Source organism: Phacochoerus africanus, chromosome 1 (assembly GCF_016906955.1).
Source record: "Phacochoerus africanus isolate WHEZ1 chromosome 1, ROS_Pafr_v1, whole genome shotgun sequence".
Classification (NCBI taxonomy): domain Eukaryota; kingdom Metazoa; phylum Chordata; class Mammalia; order Artiodactyla; family Suidae; genus Phacochoerus; species Phacochoerus africanus.
This window is the reverse complement of record NC_062544.1, coordinates 171,895,737-171,915,997: the sequence shown is the minus strand read 5'-3', so window position 1 is coordinate 171,915,997 and position 20,261 is coordinate 171,895,737. Positions and strand designations below refer to the sequence as shown.

General features: G+C 37.6%; 1 protein-coding gene across 2 annotated transcripts in view; it reads right to left on the bottom strand.

Moving 5' to 3' along the window:
* Positions 1 to 20,261, bottom strand: part of MED12L (mediator complex subunit 12L) — a 352,961-nt gene that overhangs the window by 16,111 nt on the left and 316,589 nt on the right. For both annotated transcript variants that reach the window (XM_047784689.1, XM_047784699.1), the window contains 4 exons: positions 13,226 to 13,315; positions 11,006 to 11,235; positions 9,204 to 9,360; positions 6,098 to 6,211 (listed from right to left, as the gene is read on the bottom strand). In XM_047784689.1, coding sequence (XP_047640645.1) covers positions 6,098 to 6,211; positions 9,204 to 9,360; positions 11,006 to 11,235; positions 13,226 to 13,315 — 591 coding nt within the window. The remainder of the gene's footprint in view (positions 1 to 6,097; positions 6,212 to 9,203; positions 9,361 to 11,005; positions 11,236 to 13,225; positions 13,316 to 20,261) is intronic.

Below are 20,261 nucleotides of genomic sequence, written 5' to 3'. Positions count from 1 at the left end.
GTGAGATCCTACATTTCTGTTGTTTAAGCCCCACACGTTGTGGTACCTTGTTACAGCAACCCTAGCAAGAGAATACAACCTCACTAGTGCGTCTACTACTTTCCAGGTGCCCCAGTGCCATTCTGTAGTTTCCGATGAGTCTAAGCCACTTGGGTCGAAGGGAACAAGCATGGCACATCATCTTGTGCTCCTTGACCTCGGGCAGAGCACTGACCTGGACTACACATATGAGTAAGCACTTCTGACTTGTGAAAGTCACCAGACAGCAGGAAGATAAGTCATTGGGAGGGTGGTGGCTGTGGTAGGGCCATCACTTCTCCTCTGAGACTGCATGAATGACAGATCTGAATGAGTCAGAGCTGGCATCTCCTCAAAAGCCAGCTACTGCTCTGTGTCCAGCACAGAAACAGAGAGAGAAGAAAAACTAGCCAGTAACAAGAATTGGATCTGCTGGAGATGTTTATGTAAATATACTTATAATAAATATAACAAATTGTCATAGAACTAATAAGAAAAGGAATGGTACGTAAAGATAAAAAGAGATATAAAAATTTTGTTAACATGGCTGAGGCTTTGTGCTATTGCTCTTCTGAAGATGTACAATTAGGACTTTTTCTTATACTGCTATTTTCTTTTATTGTAAGAAGACAAAAAAAAAAAAAAAGAACAATAGAATGTATATCAAAAGTATCTCCAGTGTCACTGTTTTTGAAATTGGAAACAATCCAAATGTTCAACATTAGGTGGGGTGGTTAAACAAGTTAATAGCAGAGCAATACAATGGACTGACTTTACAACTATTTAAAATTACAAACATGTGGACTATATTAATAAACTTAGAAAGATATATAAATAAGTACGCTGTAATAAAAGTATGCCCAAAAAATGACTTAGAGTAATTCAAGAATCTGGGATCACGGATCATCCCTCTAACTTCTCATTCTGAAATTACCTGAAATCTGAAATCCTTCACTCCAGATTTAGAGTGATAGCCATTCTTAAGACTTATGACACAACAACATTTCTTCCTTTGTACAAATAGCTGCCTCCTAGATTACAATATAGTGCTCCAAACATTAAAATAAGACACTGTGCTTCTCAAGATAGCTTTTTAAAAATTTCAGCAAAAAAAAAAAAAAAGCCATAAAATGCCTACTATGGATTTTACTATCCATTAAGGTTACTGTGAAGAGAGATCTCTGTTTCTCTGGAATTCCTTTCTGATGAACACACTGGGAATAATCATGTGCATGAACCTGAACATCTGCCCAGTCCTAGGACAGAATTATTTTAAGCCAGTGAGTGAAATACATACCTACTGCATTTAAAAACATCACTATTATCTTAGAAATCAAAACCGAGTGTAACATACATTCTTTACACACATTAAATATTTATAAAACTATTACATGAGTAGAAAGTATTAAATTCTGCTATATTAGATATACTTTAATTCTAGTGGAATATGGGGACAGGGTCTCCTCTCAATTCTACATACACTGATCTGTGCTTTCAATTACAACTAAAAAGTTTAAAGGCAATTTCCCCCCCAGTCCTATCAATTTGAATTTGTAATAAAATTAAAAAAATTTTTTTTTACTATATCCAAAATAAGTCTTACATTTTGGGTACTTGATACTGATATCTATTTGTATTTATGTAGTATGAGTCTCTAAGAATAAAGCTGATTTTATACCCTTAATATTTTATATATTCCTACATGTTACATTATAAACCAAGATAATGTTTAGTAATAGGTGAAGGAAGGCCAAAGAAAAAGACTAATGAAGATACTGTTGACGTCTGCTTAATTGCAGATGTCATTCCAATTCAAGTTTTTTGTTGAAATTATTAACAACTTTGTTAGGAAATGTGCCTACAAATTAGTCAACACTTTTGAAAAGTAAAACTCATAATGTTAGGGTGGCAGTTATACATCTGTGTGATTAAACATAAATACATTTAAATATAGAGTTTAAATGTATAAAGAGATGTTCTGATTACTTGTGAACCACTTGTGCGCACATTTGCCATATGTATTCATATATATGAATCAAAAGTTAAAAAGGAGCTAAAAATGTGCAATATCATATTGTCCTATATTCAAAAGTAACTGAAGCATTCTACATTTCATGTTTGCTTTTTTTGTTAGGGTAGGTATGATATAACAAGTTCCTTTTTATCAAAGGCTAACCTAAGAACTTAGGGGTTCCTAAAAATTATTATTGAAGTGCTCACTTACGTATCTGTGTTAAATCTCTGAAAAGGTATTATGATATTATAGTTGTTTCCCCAGTTCTTTTCATAATCCTCTTCTGTTAACATGAACATTACAGCATAAGGAGACTTTCTTTTAAGTTAGAAAGAAAAAGGGCTAAGGATGTGCTAGGTCAACATCACATATTCCAAACACTCAACATGACACAATTTGAAGATATTCTATCATTTCTTTCTTAATTTCCTATAAATACAACTAGAATGTTTTATCATATACAGAAACAAAAGAGTAGGGTGACTTTAAGCTTTATTACTGCCTGATATCATAATATGCCTAGTGGAAAATGAATTTTTAATTATCAGATTTTATCTAATTGATACCATATACAATTACAGAATACTGGGTAAAGTTGGAGGAAGAATTTAAATGCTTCCCAATTTTTAAATGCTTTTAAAATCTGTACATTTTAAAATCTAAAAGGCAACATTATGCTTCATATGCAAAACATAGCTTAAACAGAGCCAGATAGACAAATGCAGGAGAAGGGAAAGTTCTTCCTTAAAACAGAATACCAAAATTCTTAAAATAGAATACCAAATGCAGAAAAAAAAAAGAGATAGCAAATCATCACTTTTATACTACCATAATAAAATAATTCAGCAAGAATAATTTCATAGATGCTAACACCAGCAGATGAAGGTCTGACAACTAAAAGTTCATTTAGATTGTATCAAACTATCTCCAAAAAGTATTTATTAATTACAAAAGGAAAATCAATAACTTTAATCTATTATCTACCACTTAAACAGAGAGGTTAGTGCAGTATCACTAACAATGTACATCCTAATGTGGTACACTGAGAAAGTCATATCCTGCCAAAATGCACGATCTGAACTGAATCACTAGGAAACATCAGATAACTCAAACTAACATTCTACAAGACCATGTACACTTCAAAAATGTCAATGTTATGAAGACAAAAAAAAAAAAAAGACTGAAGAATTGTTTCAGATTAAAGGTAAGTAAAAAGACAAGAAAGCTAAATGGAAAGTGTGATCCTAAATCAGGAAAATACTGCAATAAAGGACATTATTAGCAAAATTGACAAAATTTACAGATGATGTACAGATTGTGGTAAATTAATATTAAATTTCCTGATTTTAACAATTTACCAAGTTTTTTAAGAGAACTTCCTTTTCTTGAAAAAACACAATGAAGTATTTGGAGAAAAGAGGCATGAATCTGCAACTTACTCATATACACAGATCCAGAAAAAAATGCATGTATGTGTATGTATACATACATAGAGAGAGAAAGACACATGCACTCCTATGTTCACTGTAGCACTATTCACAATAGCCAAGATATGGAAACAATCTAACTGTCCATCAAGAGATGAATAGATTAAGAAGATGTGGTGCATGTATACAACGGAATACTACTCAGCCCATATAAAAGAACAAAATAACACCATTTGCTGCATCATGGATGCATCTAGAGATTATCATACTAAGTGAAGTAAGAAAGTGAAAGACAAATACCATATAAAATCACTTATATGTGGAATCTAAAATGTGGCATAAATGAACCTATCTACAAAACAAAAACAGATGTAGAGAACAGACTTGTGGTTGCCAAGGGGGAGGAATGGGTAAAGTGGGATGGACTGGGAGTTTTGGGTTAATAGATGCAAACTATTACATTTTGAATGGGTAGTCAATAAGGTCCTACTGTTTAGCACAGGGAGCTATATCCAATCTCCTGGGATAGATCATGATGGAAAATAATATTTAAAAAAAAGAATATATATATGGAGTTCCCGTTGTGGTGCAGTAGAAGTGAACCTGACTAGGAACCATGAGGTTGCAAGTTTGGTCCCTGGCCTTGCTCAGTGGGTTGAGGATCTGGCGTTTTTGTGAGCTATGGTGTAGGTCACAGGTGCGGCTTGGATCCCATGTTGCTGTGGCTCTGGTGCAGGCTGGCGGCTACAGCTTCAATTTGACCCCTAGCCTAGGAACCTCCATACACCACAGGTGCAGCCCTAAAAAGCAAAAATAAAAAATAAATAAATAAATAAATAAAATAAATAAAATAAAATTTTTAAATAAATAAATAATATATATGTGTATAAATATATATATATGTGATCGGTCACCTTGCTGTACAGTAGAAATTGGCACAACACTATAAACCAACTATACTTTAATTAAAAAAAAAAGTAAATGTGGGAAATTGTTACCAATTAGTGAATCTGCGTGGACTTTTGGCAATTCTTTGTATAATTCTTGCAACTGTCCTGTTAATTTGAAATTATTTAAAAATAAAGTTATTTGTCCCTGATGGGACATTAGAGTCAGCTATCGGTATCCCATCCAAAAGAGTCCTTTCCACAACACCTCTAAGTATTAGTTGGCTAATCCCTGCTAATATACCTCTGATTATAAAGTAGGCAGCCCCTGAAGGTTTATATACTATCGTCTTTACTTGAAAAAGGATTTTTAAAGGTAGGTTGCAATAAATGTCACGGACACACTGGGGGGAGGGGGCAGGTGGAAGCGGCAGAGCTAGAAAAACTAGATCCATGAAAAAAAGAATTTCCTTAAAAACGAAGATCAAACTAGTCAAGGCAGAGAGTCATAAAGTGTCCTCGAGATGTCCTATTCCAGTTGACTGTCTTCTATTATTGGTCCTTTTAGGACATTATTGGTCCTTTACCACCTAAATCTACTCTGATCCCTCCTAATATACTTAGCCCTGACCATATTGCTTCTTCTTCACCACAAATTGAAAAACAATCCATGCTTCAAATCTTGTCCTGGAAAGAGTCTACATCAGTGTTTTCCAAAGTGTGAGCTGTGCAGTAAGCCAGCTCATCTTTGGGGTGGTATTCATGCACATAACTCATGTTGCTGAGTTACCTGCAGAGCAAGTACTTATTTTTACAGATATTCCCATATGTGGCAAGTGATGTGACCACTACCATTGACAGCAGTGATAAAATACTTTTTAGAATACATTTACTTAAGGAAATAGGAAAAGAAGCAACGTAAAGAAAAACAGCGGGTAAATAATAAAGAAGGGATATGGCACTTGCAAAAGTAAAAGCTGTTGTTAACTACTGAAGTTTAGAAAATGCTGACTGATGCTATGCATATACATTCCAAAATTTGATTTCAAAGCTTACAGAAGTGAATTATATAAATTACATGAACATTTCATGAAATTACAGGAAGTGAATTACATGAAAATTGCAACAAATACTAACTGGCTGAAATTGGAGTTTCTTTTACATTAGCAAAGACAGTATTCTAGAAAGTACTCTCATACTTCTTTGAGATTACAGTCAAAACTCAAAGCAAAGTAAGATAATCTTCTAAACATCTATATAGTAAGTTAATGTTAAACATTGTTCAGAAAAAAAAAAAAAAAACAACTTGGTTCCTCAATATAAATATTTAGTCCATGGAAAAGTTTGAAGAAATTTGAAGAGAAAAAATGGTATAACTTATGGAACCCCAAATATTTTTATATATATTTATAGGAAAACAGGTATACTGACTACATCAATAATGCAACCCTACCCTGATAAAATTCTAGGGAGAAACTACTAGCATATAATTAGGCTTCTTCAGTTCTTAGCAGTTTTGTGGGACATGAAAAATGCAATCTGCCTTGAAAGAAAGAAAAGAAGAAAGAAAGAAAGAAAGAAAGAAAGAAAGAAAGAAAGAAAGAAAGAAAGAAAGAAAGAAAGAAAGAAAGAAAGAAAGAAAAGAGAAAGAAAGAAAAGAAAAGAAAAGAAAAGAAAAGAGAAAAGAAAAGACAGACAAAAGAAAAGAAAGAAGAAATCCACATATTTGGTTCCAAGACACCAGGACTTACCAAAGGCTGCTGGGGCTGCATCGCTTGGAGGCCAAGGGTCTGATTCTGGGGCTGTGAGGACTGTTGGGGCTGAGGGGGCTGCTGAGGCTGGGGGGTCTGCTGGGGCTGCTGCATCTGGAAAGAGACAAAAAGGATTATACTCTTAAAAGTAGGAGGTTAATATAATTCCCATTTCCTCCTCCACATACCTTTTATCTAATTGTTTTGATCCCTCAAAAACTATATCTACCTGCCTCCTCCATCCTTGCCCTGTCAAACACCGTTCATCCTTCAAGGGCATCCTACACTGCCCAGGGACGTCCTTTATACTTAAAATGCTTTAATTCCTTTCATGTTGCTTACTCTCCCATATATTTTATTCCATCTTATACTACACCAGGTTGGACAAGGACTAGTCAGTAGTTATCTTTTCATTCTCTATGATACCCAGAAGGAGTCAAATTTAGATTTTTTTTTTAAAGAAAGATGTGAAAATGAGAAGATCTAGCATAAATTACCAGCGTAAAATCATAAATTGTGTCCTTGAAAGCTGACTTAAATACATGGCTCTTGAAAAACATTTCCAAGTAATACAGACTAGACATCTACCAGTAGGAGAGCACAGAAAGGAGGAAAGTATTAATAGGTGGTTTGTCTCAACGACCTATAAAGACGTCTCCTTCACCCAAACACTTTATCTTAATGACAACAGTGTCAGACTTTTCATCCCTTGTATTTTTCCAACTTGGTTTGCATATTACCCAGCCCCCCCCAATACACACTGTCTTTTTTAGGGCAAGGTAACCAAGAGCTATTGCCAGATTGCATTTCTCACTATGTGACAATGGTCATGGAATCCTAGCTGAGGTCTGGGCAGGCCAGTCCCAACATGAACAATGCAAGCTGGACTAGAAATACAGTGACTGCAATATGAAGCCAATTCTCCCCTGGGCTGTCTGTGAACCCCTTCAGGAAAATCAATCCAATTTCATAATTATTAATCTGTTTCTTTCTGATGATGATCAATCACTAAAAAAGGAATAATTATAACTCACATGCAGAAGCAAATCATTTTTCCTTATTTCCAAGGAATGTGCTGGTAATGAAGAAATTACCAGAAGGACATACCATGTTAAGTGGGATGAAAAGCACACATTAACCAACAGGGAAGGTTTTTAAAATTTGCAGCCTTAAAAAAAAAAAAATACCAGGAAGTGGTAAATAAATAATGTGATAGCTTTCCTGAGTGACTTGGAAATGAGAAAGTTTAAAACAGAGGGAAATACAAACATCAGTCCTAAAAGTTCTGAAACATACTCAGAACTTGGGAAAAATTATTTTAAGAAAATATCACTATGAGTATTAATAGCCATATTAATGGAAACATTACCAAATTAGTGGTTTACTTGCATTTTCTTTCTGTTTTTTGGGGGGTTGGTGGTCTCTTTAGGGCCGCACCAGCAGCATTCGGAAGTTACCAGGCTAGGGGTTGAATTGGAGCTATGGCTGCTGGCCTATACCATAGCCACGGCAATGCCAGATCCTTTAACCCACTGAGCAAGGCCAGGGATTAAACCTATGTCCTCAGGGATACTAGCCATATTCTTAATCTGCTGAGCCACAAAAGGAACTCCTACTGGCATTTTCTTATTCAATTTTCACTACACATGTAAGAGATAGGCACTATAATTATTTCCATATTATTTATGACAAAACTAAGGATAAGGGGCTTTTGACCATGCTGGAGATGATATACATGCAATGAGTGGGACTGGCCATCTGCAGGCCATGCTCCCTCCAAACCAATTACCATAAGCTTTTCAATTTTGTGATACCGTTTTCCCCACATTTTAACAGGTGAAAACTGAGGTGCAATTCATGACATCTTAAAATTGTGAAGTCCAATGCTGCTGAAGATTTGTGTTAGCTTCTGTCGACCTGCTGGCACTGCCAACCAGAATTTTTTGGATTACCCTGATCTCAGACCTCAAACCCACCTGAGCTAATGGCTGAGGTATTTTCTTCCCTCCAACCAACCAGTGTCAAGGATGAGACACACAAGTTCCATTGCTGTCCTTTTCTGCATGAAGGTTTACTTCTCATTGACCTCATACAAAAAAGTATAGCCATTGAGTTCTACTAGACTCCCCGACTTCTGGTGTTTTTTTTTTTTTTTCTTTCTTTCTTTCTTAGAAATATATAAAAAGACAGTGCATCTCAGCTCTGGATTGTTGATAAGATTATAGTCCATCGTACCAACCCATCAGGCAACCTCAAACCCCATAACATAGGACACACATGATAATAATGAAGACAAATGGAACAGGTAAACATAATAGCCTATATTTGCTAAACAAGGGAAGTAGAGGCTAGCATGTGTCAAGAGGAGGAGCCCTTTATCTAGGAGACTCAAATATTTATAAAAAATAAGTGAAGGACAGCTCTCCGGATTCTAGCAAAGACAAGATGAAATATCCCTTTGAAATATCCTACCCATGTAACTCTAACTTCACAGCCCAATCAGACTAGAGGTGTTTAACAGAAAATTTCTTGGATTACAAACCCCTCTAGAAATCTAATAAAAAACTGGACAGGCACTCCCACCGTGGCACATGGGATTGGTGTCGTCTTGGGAGTGCTGGGACACGGGTTCAATCCCCCACCTGGCACAGTGGGTTAGGGATCCTGTGTTGCTGCAGCTGTGGCTTAAGTCTTGACTGCAGCTCAGATCTGACTGCTGGCCCCAGAGCTCCATATGCCACGGGGCAGCCAAAAATGAAAAACAAAAAAACAAAAACAAAAAACACAACCCACACATAAGAAGTTGTTAACTTAAATAGCATGGCCTCTAGTTAAACAATGACTGGGTAAGGGGGAAAGGCATCCAGCAACTTTCCTGAACTTTTGTGAAAAGGGAAAGACAGTCCGCAGGATGCCCTCTCCTGCCTGGTAGAATGCAGAGAGAAAGGAAGACCCTTGTCAAATTGGAACTAAATTACACCAGTCTAGCTGCTAGTGTTAAATACACGTGAATCCTTGGACCTTGGCAATTAAAGTCTGAAGGGTCTGTTATTTCTCATGACTGCTGAGGACCCCACACACATTGCACTCACTCCCAACCCCATACCTGGAGGAGTCGCTGCTGCTGTCGAACCTGTGGCTGTCTGGACCGCATTGGGTCCTGGGGCAAGGGTACCGAGGGAAGGTTTGGATGTGCAGATGTCAGCACTGCATCGATTCCTCCCCCCACCAGAGGGCTCTGCTGCAATGACTGATGATTCAGTCTGGGAAAGAAGAACACAACTTGTTTTGAGGCTCAAGCATGCTATCAAATTTTTAATCAGTGCCACTGGCACAACACAAATATTCAGAAGGAGACAATTGTGTTCAATAATCACTTGAACAATTCAAATGCCATAAAAGCCAGTGGGTAAGATAACCTGGATTCCCAGAGACAAGTGGTACCACCTGACAAAGGACAGCAAGCATGCTTACTCCTTATACTAAAATTGCAACCATGGATAAATTATTTTCAAAAATGTTTTAATAGTTTTTAATAATAAGTGAGATTAACTGAGCATTTCTTCCAGAGCAGGCACTGTGAGAAGAGTTTTTTCATTTACTCCCCCCACAGCCATCCTCTGAGGTCAACAGCTTCATTACCCCTGTTTTTAAAATGAGAAAACAGAGCTCGAAAAGTTACCAATGGTATTCAGACAGCAAATGGCACAGCTGGGATTTCAACCTAGTACCTGGGGCTCTGATAATTCAAGTTATTGGGTGATATGCTATGTTGCTACTTATAAGAAAAATACTAATTATAATGCATGTTTTCCAAATTTATTTATATTCCTGAAGGTGCCACCAACCACCTTGCCAACTTTCCAAACAGTGACTAGCTGGAGGAGACCTGCAGTCTTTGATGGTAACATATGGGAACCAGGCTCCTGTCCACTGCATTGCAAGAGTCTTTATGCAATTGAATTCTCCTAGACCAATGCCATCCAACAGAACTTTCTAAGTTGACCGAAATGTTCTAATTCTGTGCTGTCCAATGACACAGCCCCTGGACAACAGGACCAGCTGCATCATTTCTGGATCTTAGTACAAAATAAGAATGCAGGGTTCATTGATCAAAAATTAGTAGGCATTTCAAATGGATGACAATAGAACATTAAAATCAATCATGCAGGCCTTCTACACACACCTGTGTGGGTGCCCAGGTCACACACCAAAGATGGCCCTGCAGGCTACACGTGGTTAATGAACACTTGAAATGTGGTTAGTGTGACCGAGAAACCCAATTTTTTAATTTAACTTTAATTCATCTAAATTTAAATAGCCCTTGTAGCTGGTAGCTGCTCTAATGGACAGTACGGTTATACACTATGTCTACAAGATCCAATTAAAGCGAGAACTGGAAAAGTCTCTCATGACCCTGTTGCCATCCATTCCTGAAGTGAAAAAGGTAGAGACTAAGATACATAAAAAAACTTTTATGGGCACCATACACGAGTGTTACAACCATAGGCCTTATGGCCCCGATCAACATATTCTAGTAAAGCATTGCTAACAATAATCAACATTTTTAAATCTTAGGTACCTATACCCAAAAAAACTTTTTAAAAGAGGAGAAAGAAAAAAAAAAAAAAGAACACTACTAACACAGTAGTATCATCAAAAATATTACGCAAATGCTATAGGCGATATGAGTCAAACAATAGGGCCTTGAACAAAATAAATAAGATGTGGCGTTGCTTATTTTGAACTACCTGGATGCTGTTAAAAAAGAGATGAGAGAATAAAAATGATATGCAAATACGAAAGCTCATAAAAACAATTATAAAGCATAGGGCCCTAGAAGAAGTTTAACAAAGAGATAAGAATTTGAGTGTCCATCATTGCAATCGTCATTTCCATGCATATCACCTCTGAGAGCCAGTCAAGGGCTGCAAGTATGGCGATGCCTGCTGCTGCGCATAGCCACTCGGCGGCGGCTGCATCTGTCTGAGTCTTTCCATTAGCGCTGGGTTGGAATGTGCAGCCGGATAGGTTCTGGAATTATAGGTAGGAGACAGGACCACACTGCCAGCCTGCTGCTGAGGGGTCTGCTGCAAAGGCATCTGGGTTCCGTACATCGTATAGCCCTGGGGCATGGTCTGCAGGCAGGCACAAGGGAGGAAGTCAGTGTTTCCATCTACCACCAGCTTTCCCATCGCTGAGATACATGGGGCAAAAACAAAGCTGGAAGGAGGGGCCCCCTGAAATTCACTGTTCTCAAAGGCTTTGTTAAGTCAGAATAGGAGGAAGACTCCTCTGGAGGCAGAGAGAATAGCCAGAAAGTTACAGGATGAACTAACTGGCTATATAATTTCACAAGAAATTCCAATTTAAAAAAAAGCAATTCCTCATTTGGTTAAGAGATCACTTTTAAATTCAGTTGCTTGTTTTGAGGAAAGGAAAGGCATGTTTCAGAATTCAAATAATCAGGCAAACACCCACACCTTTAGTGCACAGATGACATCAATGTCCAACAGAGCCCAAGCATCCTTCATGTTGTTTCCAAAATCAGTCAGAAAAGCTACCCATGCTCAATGCAAATTAAAGTAATGAAGCACACTTTTCTAGTATACAACTACACTTCCTTGGATCTAATGAATTTGCCTGTAGTAATTAACCAGTAACAACAACAACAAAAAATTTCAATTAACACCTTACCCAGAGAATAAGGGTGTCATTGGGACTATATCCTCTAGTTCTGGTTGGACTGTAGCCTGTTTCGGCATTCTAATATACAATAATCAGGATACTTAACTTTTCTAATCAACATTAATATACGAGTGATTGTTTCTCCAAATCATGACACCTAATGTAGACAAAAAACTTCAGGTTCTGCTGGATCACTGCCTACAATTTTTTTTTTTTTTGGTCTTTTTGCTATTTCTTGGGCTGCTCCCGTGGCATGCCTACAATTTTTAAAGCAGAGTGCTGATTAAAACAGAAGAGGACTGCTCTTCAAGTTCTCAGAGTACCACACTATATGGCAGTTTGACTGGCTTTGACTTGGAAGACAGAGGAGCATACAATGAACTTCCTGCGGGCAGCATGCACCGAGGCAGGCTGTGGGGCTCAGTGCCTGTGAAGGCCAGCCTCAGCCTTCCCTTCAGCTGTGCATACACTATGAACTGTTGGCCCCAAAGAGGTCTTGCCAACATCTCCAGTCTCCTGGTTATGAGAGGGGTAGAGTTTAAAGGACATGGAAGCAGAAATAGCACAACTATTAGAAAAAAAATAGCTCAAGATTTGCGTCATATTAAGGGAAATCTATCATCTGCTTAATAACTAACTGTGTAGGAGTTCCCGTTGTGGCTCAACAGTTAATGAACCTGACTAGCATTCATGAGGGCGTGGGTTCGATCTCTGGCCTCGCTCAGTGGGTTAAGGATCTGGCGTTGCCATGAGCTGCGGTGTAGGTCACAGAGGTGCCTGGGATCTAGCATTGCTGTGAATCTGGTGTAGGCCAGCCGCTACAGCTCCAATTCTACCCCTAGCCTTAGAACCTCCATATGCCACAGGTGAGGTCCTGAAAAAAAAAAACAAAAAACAAAAACCAACTGTGTATTTGGTGCTTTTTCTCAAGTTCCAGAGGTTGTCTTAAACCCTCACAATATTCATCTCTATTTTACAAAGAAGGAAATCAAGACAGAGTAATTTGCACAATGTTACACCACTTGCAGGTTGTCAGGAATTTTTGTCAAGGTCTATGCTGAGGCCAATTATCTTCTTATTCTAACATGATTCCTCTTCAAAGCTATCTTTGAATATGATAAATTCAATCATGAATTACAGCAGTATACATTATATCATAAGTACTCTGGGACTGTTAACCATTTCAATATCTACCATCATCATTAATAGAGAGGTTTGAATTTATGTTTCTAATTCAAAACATTGTATGCCCTTCAATCAATCCCAAGACATGTTTAGTGATCACTGGTAAAGCTTTTTCTGAAATGTCAATTATAATCTACAAGCAGAAGTGACTAAATTCTATACCCCATAAGGGAATTGATACCCTATATACTTAGTTTTCCCCTAAATAAAGAGCATCAAAAATCCCAGCAACATCTACAAAGCAAACGTGGGTACCTGTGCTTGCTGCAGCCCTGGATACTGGGGGAGCTGAGGGGAGGGCCGTGCTTGGGCAGCAAAGAGAGCAGCCTGGTCCCCCGGCTGGCCCTGGAAAACAAAGTCAAGGCGGCTCTTGATCATAACAGCAAAGGCTTGATTCCAGCTCTCGCCTAATAATCCCAAAACAAAAACTCATACCAGACCTTCGTATGTGAGAACGGCACTTGCACATTTCCAAACTTCATTAAATACTATTCCTTATAAATTTCCTATTAACAGTAGACATTGTTGCACTTGTTATTTCTTCCAAAGATGACTACCGATGTCCCCAGTGACAACACATACATAAACACAAGCCAAAATAATCAATGGTCTGCTTATCAGAGAGGCTCTGAGATAGCTCTCCTGTACACTCCAGGGTACAAACACCCCTCTAGGCTAAAAGGCACAAGTCTCTACGTGCGAAATCTGAAACCACAGACTAGCCTCTTCCAGTGCCCATAAAGAGAACATGTGCTACATGTGTCTTTAGAGTGACCTAAAATTGCCTATTTAGCCGTGTATCCAAGGGATGAATTTGGTATCTCTGATGACCCTAATAATCAATAGAAACAATAAAAATATATAATAAGCTAATATTAAATACAGTTTCAACCAACTATAATATCAAGTAAAACCAATTAACATCTGCTCACCAGTCTTAATAAATGCTTTGGCCTTAGGAAAATAAAATATATTCTTAAGAGCGGCCATATATATTTTATGTTTTGGCAACAGAAGCTATTTCATGGAAGCCTGCAGTAATAATCATAGAAAGAGGTCTTGCTTCTGACCACCCCTTGGTTTTTTCAGGACTTACTAGTTATAAAGAATGGAGCTTATTCTAGGATATTTTACTATTGTTTTGTATCATAGATGTCTTCATTTTTTTTAAAGTGCTAAAATGTAGTTACATAAAACAATTTTAATGTTCTTGGAAAGAGTACAGATATTTTTGGTAGGGAGGAAGGTATAAACATCTAGCCTAAGAGAGAGAACACCAACAATTATTAAGCATCCATAATGTGCCAGGGACTGGGCTTCTTGTTCTTATTCCCTTCTTCTCATGGGAACTCTGCAGGGAGGGAACATCATCCCCATTTTCAAAAGCCTAAAGAGCTTAGCAAGCTCACCCCCCTAGACCTGGCCGAGCCATTAGCACTCATCTCATCTGCCTCCAAACCCTAGCATTTTTTCCATTATGACGAGATGCCTCCCCATGTCATATCAAGGATGAAAAAATTTAAAATCTCACTATATTCCTATTCTTTAGGGACTTATAGCCTTTTAAACTCACCTCAGTAAGAAACCAAAAGAAGAATCTCTATTAAGACTTGTTAATGAGATTTTGAAGTGAAATATAATCATTAGATGGTGGAGCTTTTTCTCTGAGTCCCACATAAAATCTCTTAGGCACATTTAAGGAACTTCGGCCTCTCTGAAGTGACTATCTACCCACACATGGGCTAAAGATGAATTTCTGAGAGCATCGACTATGGTATGTGTAGGTAACAGCTTCAGCAAGAATCTAACTTTCCAGCATAGGGTACCATGAAGATACTCTTAGCCCTGAGCTGAGTAATCTAAGTGCGATTATGTCTCTATTTGCTTGGATCTAAGAAAAATAGTCTAAACTTCCTCTAGGAGAGCCCATGCCATGGCAGTGACCATCTGGAGCCTACAAGTTATTGGCCCAAAGTATCCAAATGACTCTTGATCCTCCAAACGCAAAGCCAAGGAATAATTGAATCAAGCAGATCTTTAAATGTCACTCCTCTAATCAGTGCTCCCTGAAAGAACTGTCCACAGTCCCTAAAGCAAAGTGTTGTGCCTCCTGGTGGGGACAAATATATGTATATTACCATTTTTACAGAAGAAAAGAAAAATGAATTATTCATGTGAGTTAGAATCCTGAGATCCCCTCTAAGTAGTCATCTTTTGGCTTAAAAGGAAAACAAACTGTGATCTGCACGTGACAGCTGCATGTAGATGCATAAAACAGATCTTTTCTAACTCTTTACTCTCCCTTTGCTTATTAAAGAACCTTATGAAATAAACTACGACTTGTATGTGTGGGGAAAACTAAAACACTAATACGGGAAACACCTGAGTTACTGGGCAACACTCTTTTACTGACAAATAACAACTGAGACTGGAAATTTAACATATGTGAATTAAAAACTATCGACATTTTTTTGTTTTGGGTTTTTTTTGGTTTTTTTTTGTCTTTTTAGCTATTTCTTGGGCCGCTCCCGTGGCATATGGAGGTTCCCAGGCTAGGGGTCGAATTGGAGCTGTAGCCACCGGCCTACGCCAGAGCCACAGCAACGCGGGATCCGAGCCACGTCTGCAACCTACACCACAGCTCACAGCAACGCCGGATCGTTAACCCACTGAGCAAGGGCAGGGACCGAACCCTCAACCTCATGGTTCCTAGTCGGATTCGTTAACCACTGCGCCACGACAGGAACTCCCCTATCGACATTTTTAAAACCACAAAATGACCATTCACGTAAAAACTCTAGAACTGAAAAAAAAGTGAGAAAGGGATGAACATTTTCAAATCAGCTTTTACACTCTAAAATTCATTCATTCTTCTGGGAACCATTTTTAATCCAAAGGTAAACTGTTTATTTGTAAATATATTAAGTTCCCTCTCACCACCAATTCCTCCTCAACTCACTACTAAAGTAGTATAGGTAAGAAATATTCAATATCCTCCCTGAGGAAATCACAAACACATCAGGTTGGCCAGCACTCCTCAGGGGCTTTATGTTCATATTTGTCCTGAATGAAAAATATCCATCTCTTCGGCCAAACTGAAATGACATCCTGATATTTTCTGGGTTTTCCCAGGATAAGACTAGGAACAAATTATTTCAATTTGTAGAAAGAGTTCAATCTGTTGAGTAGAGAATGAATGACCAAGAAGTTCTTCAGTAACCTGAAAGATTTTACAAATGCTAAACGAGGACTATAATGTGGGAATGAGTAAGAAAATTAAAAGTTGAAATTTAGTAGAAGTCTTAAAATGTTAGTAGGGATGGCTGGGCTACATTCAAGAAGGGACCATAGAGTGTATCATTCAAATTGGGTCAGGCCAGGAGAATAGGGGCAAAGTGAGACTATGCCTGGCAAATCATGACTTATGGTCACCTTAGTTATACATAATCTACTTATCTGTTATTTTCTTCTAACTAGCGAAGCTTTATTTGATTTTTAAAAATCAGTTCCTAGCATTGTCTGGCATATGATAAGTGCTCAATAAATGTCTACTGAGGACATCTAAGATTTAATTTAGTTTATTGGTTAAACAGAACTTCCAGAGTAAATTGGGATTTATATTTCAGCATAAATTAGTTTACTAAGTGCCTTCCAATTGCTCCATATTTTTTAGTACCATCTTATGTTTTGAAAACTCATTTTTTTTTCTTTTTTAGGGCTATACCTGTGGCATATTGAAATTCCCAGGCTAGGGATGGAATCAGAGCTGCAGCTGCCAGCCTATGCCAGTCACAGCAACGCCAGATCCAAGCCGCATCTGCAACCTATGATACAGCTTGGGGCATCACCAGATCCTTAACCCACCGAGCAAGACCAGGCATCGAACCTGCATCCTCAAGGACACTATGTTGGGTTCTTAACCCACTAAGCCACAATAGAAACTTCCTGAAAATTCACTTTTGAATTCAATTTTTAGCACTTGTTATTTTAATGATTTCTTCTTTCTGTCTGCATTAGTACCTGGAGAGTGGCTCATTCCCCTTGCTTGATTTATTCTGCATAACTGAAACAACAAATTTCATATTTTTGTGAATAAAAGGGCAGATCAGAAGCCTGTTTTTGACGGAACGTTTGTGTCTAGCCAGGTGCCACATGCCTTTGAGCACATCGCTGGGAGAGAAAATGCGACATGCTTATGCCTCAGCTCCCCTGGCTTGTGTACCCAACTTACATGTGGTAAGGAAGTACCACAGTAACTGGGAGATTCTGATAGTGACATGAACCCATCTCCAAATTGCTACGTGAGGTAAATTCCTACGTGTGGTCTCTCTTGTTTGTTTATAGGCTTGCTTCAGGGTGAGAAATATAAATCCATTCTACTTTCTAAAACTTCCACTTTCTAAAAACTTTTTAAAAAGCCGTGCTGTTCAATACTGACTCATTTCTGACCTAGGAACAATTCTCTCTTAGTGCTTTATTTTAATTAGACAAGAGAAGTACTGAGCTCAAAGAGATGTAGACTCAAAACCTCTTGAATAATTTAAAATTAATGCATCCAATAAGTTAAAAATTTTAATGAATCATCTCCAAAGATAATTTTCATTTTTCTGGGTCTTGTTCTCTTCATTAGTTTACTCTGTCAACAGAGAAAATGTGAGGATCTCTTCCTAAAGGGGCATTGGTTTAACTCCAATTTAAGTATTGCCATCAGCAGCATTTCAGGATGAGGAAGTTTCTATCCACTCAATTCACTAGCAATGATGTTTTAAAATCCCTTTTTAGTAACTTTCCAATAGGATTTAAGGGTTACAAGCAAAGAGACAAGTTGTACCTAAAAAACCACTGCCAGGTTTTGTGACTCTGTTCCAGAAAATGCTGATTTAGGAATAATAAATAGTAAAAAGTCACAAACTAGTGGGTAATGTTTTATGAGTCAACTAGCAAAAAGGGTTTTATTTGAGACTACTGGTTTGGAAGGCACTGAGTAATGGGCCCAAGGCTAAATAACAAATGGTGTGAATCAGAAGGTATGGTCCTCCCATTATACTGGTGTATTTGGATTGAAGACAACAGATACACAGAAAATTCTATAGTTATAAGAGGTCCTGTTGACAAGTTATGCTTGATTCTTTTATAAAGCTTTCACATCAAATCTAACTTGGTAGGGAATCAGTTAACAGTAACATTAACTGCTCTCCAAACTGATTCACTCTGAAATAAACACACCTCATACAATGATGAACCCTTACAATATATTCTATTAACATGCCCATCAGTGGTGAATATAACATATTGATTGGTTGAGTATACACATTTATTCAATTCCTAATATTGGAGAATATTAAAGGAAAATCAGAACGGTAAAAAGGACAGCAAAGATATGTATATACACATTTCCATGTAGTTGAATGAATATAGAAATCACATAACCTTTTCACTATAAATACTTGATGAACAAAATATTTTATCTATTTTTTAAAAACTGAAATCAATGATAGAGGCAAACTATACTCTATTCGAATCACATTATCATCAGAACAATACATGCCCTAAAGCAAACATAAGCTATCTGTAATTTTTTTAATTTGATAAATTTAATTCAAAGTTTTAAATAAACAAAAACCTCACCTTTTCTCTGTCCACTAAAAGTATCAAGAAAAAATGACAGAAAAACTAATTTTTTTTCCAGAAAAGTCCCCAAACTTTCCTTTGCTGAAAGAATTATTAAAGAAATTGTCTATTTAACAGTATTTTATAACCTAAGTATTTTCAAAGCTTAGATATGCAGTTAAGGATATTTTCACCAATGTATAAAAATGTTACCCATTAAATTGGTAGTGAAACAAGTTGACTTACATTCACATCTGAGATGTGTGCTCTTTTTTATTCTAATGCTTCTTGGGTTTATGTTGTGGGTTGGCTACCTGATACAGAAACCTATAAGTAATTTAATGCAAAACATGCATTCTTAGCTAGCCCAGGCAAAGCAATAGAGATGAGGTCTCATGGCATGCAAGCACAAGACCTATGCTCAAAAAAACATCTCCTCCATACTGGAAAGAAAATAGAGATGATGTGTTCTGTTGAGAATTTAGGAGGAACTAGTGAGTGGGATGTGATGAGAAGGGCATGTTTCATAACCACAGTTTCCATTGTCTTGCATTGGCCTATGAGTCAGCATGCCATGCGTTCCTCGACTAATGATGTCAGTTACCACAGAGACAGCAAGAGCTCGGGAACAGACAGGTTCAAGACTGGGACTGAGATGAAGGCACACGAACTGGTCTATGGTCCCAAGCCCAGGCCATGAATGTCCACTGGTTTCTACACCATACACATGTATGATGAACATCATGAGGCAATCAAAGGGGACAGCTTTCAGAAATAAATTCCGTTAAATTGAATATGGTCAATGCATTCATGATTGTGTGTTACAGTCTCAAACATAAACCAAGTGAGTAGCAGTAAAATGAAGACTGTAATTATCACCAGTTAGAGAGGAACAACCTGCTTCTCATTTTGATGTTCAAAGAGTAATGCTACAAAAGTTCACTTTAAAAAAAGAAAAGAAAAGAAAGTAAAAGGAATGACAGCAGGGGTGTTACCATTATGTTGTCAAAGTCTTCCAGAAGGGAGACAGCAGAGTTACAGAAGTCCTACAGAAAGGGGACAGCAAGAAAATGGCAGACAATACAGATAAGATTTTTTAGCCTAATGATGTGCGTAGCCAAAATACATATGAATTAGTTCATTTAAAAACAAGTTTTCAGGGAATCAAGACTTAAAAACCCAGGCTCTAAGAGGTCTTATTAGTGTATGTGCCAAACAATACCGTCACAGTCTGGGACACAGATAAATAACATGGCAATAGTCATATAATGGAATAACACAACTTGGAGATTAAGTGGACATGTAATAAGAAGGAGGGGAGCAACCAGACCCAGATAATTTCCAGAAACTAAGGGATGGTGGCGCCCAGTGTAAACTAAAGGGTGCTAGACTTCTTCCCAGCCCAGAGCCTCAGGGGAGTGCGGGACATTTGGGTCACATTAAACAGACAAGATGTTAAGTGAATAAGTCAAATAGCATTGGAGGATGTCATTAGACAACCCCCACAAATGGAAACGAAAACAGAGCATCAGTTTGATTACACATTCAATCAACCAAAATAGACAACACATATTTATAGTGCCATGAGTATTTACATGCTAACAGGGAATCTGATTTAGAAAAAGGAAACTACATGCTGAGGGAAAAAATTCTTCTCAGGTCAATGATTCCCTTGTGTAAT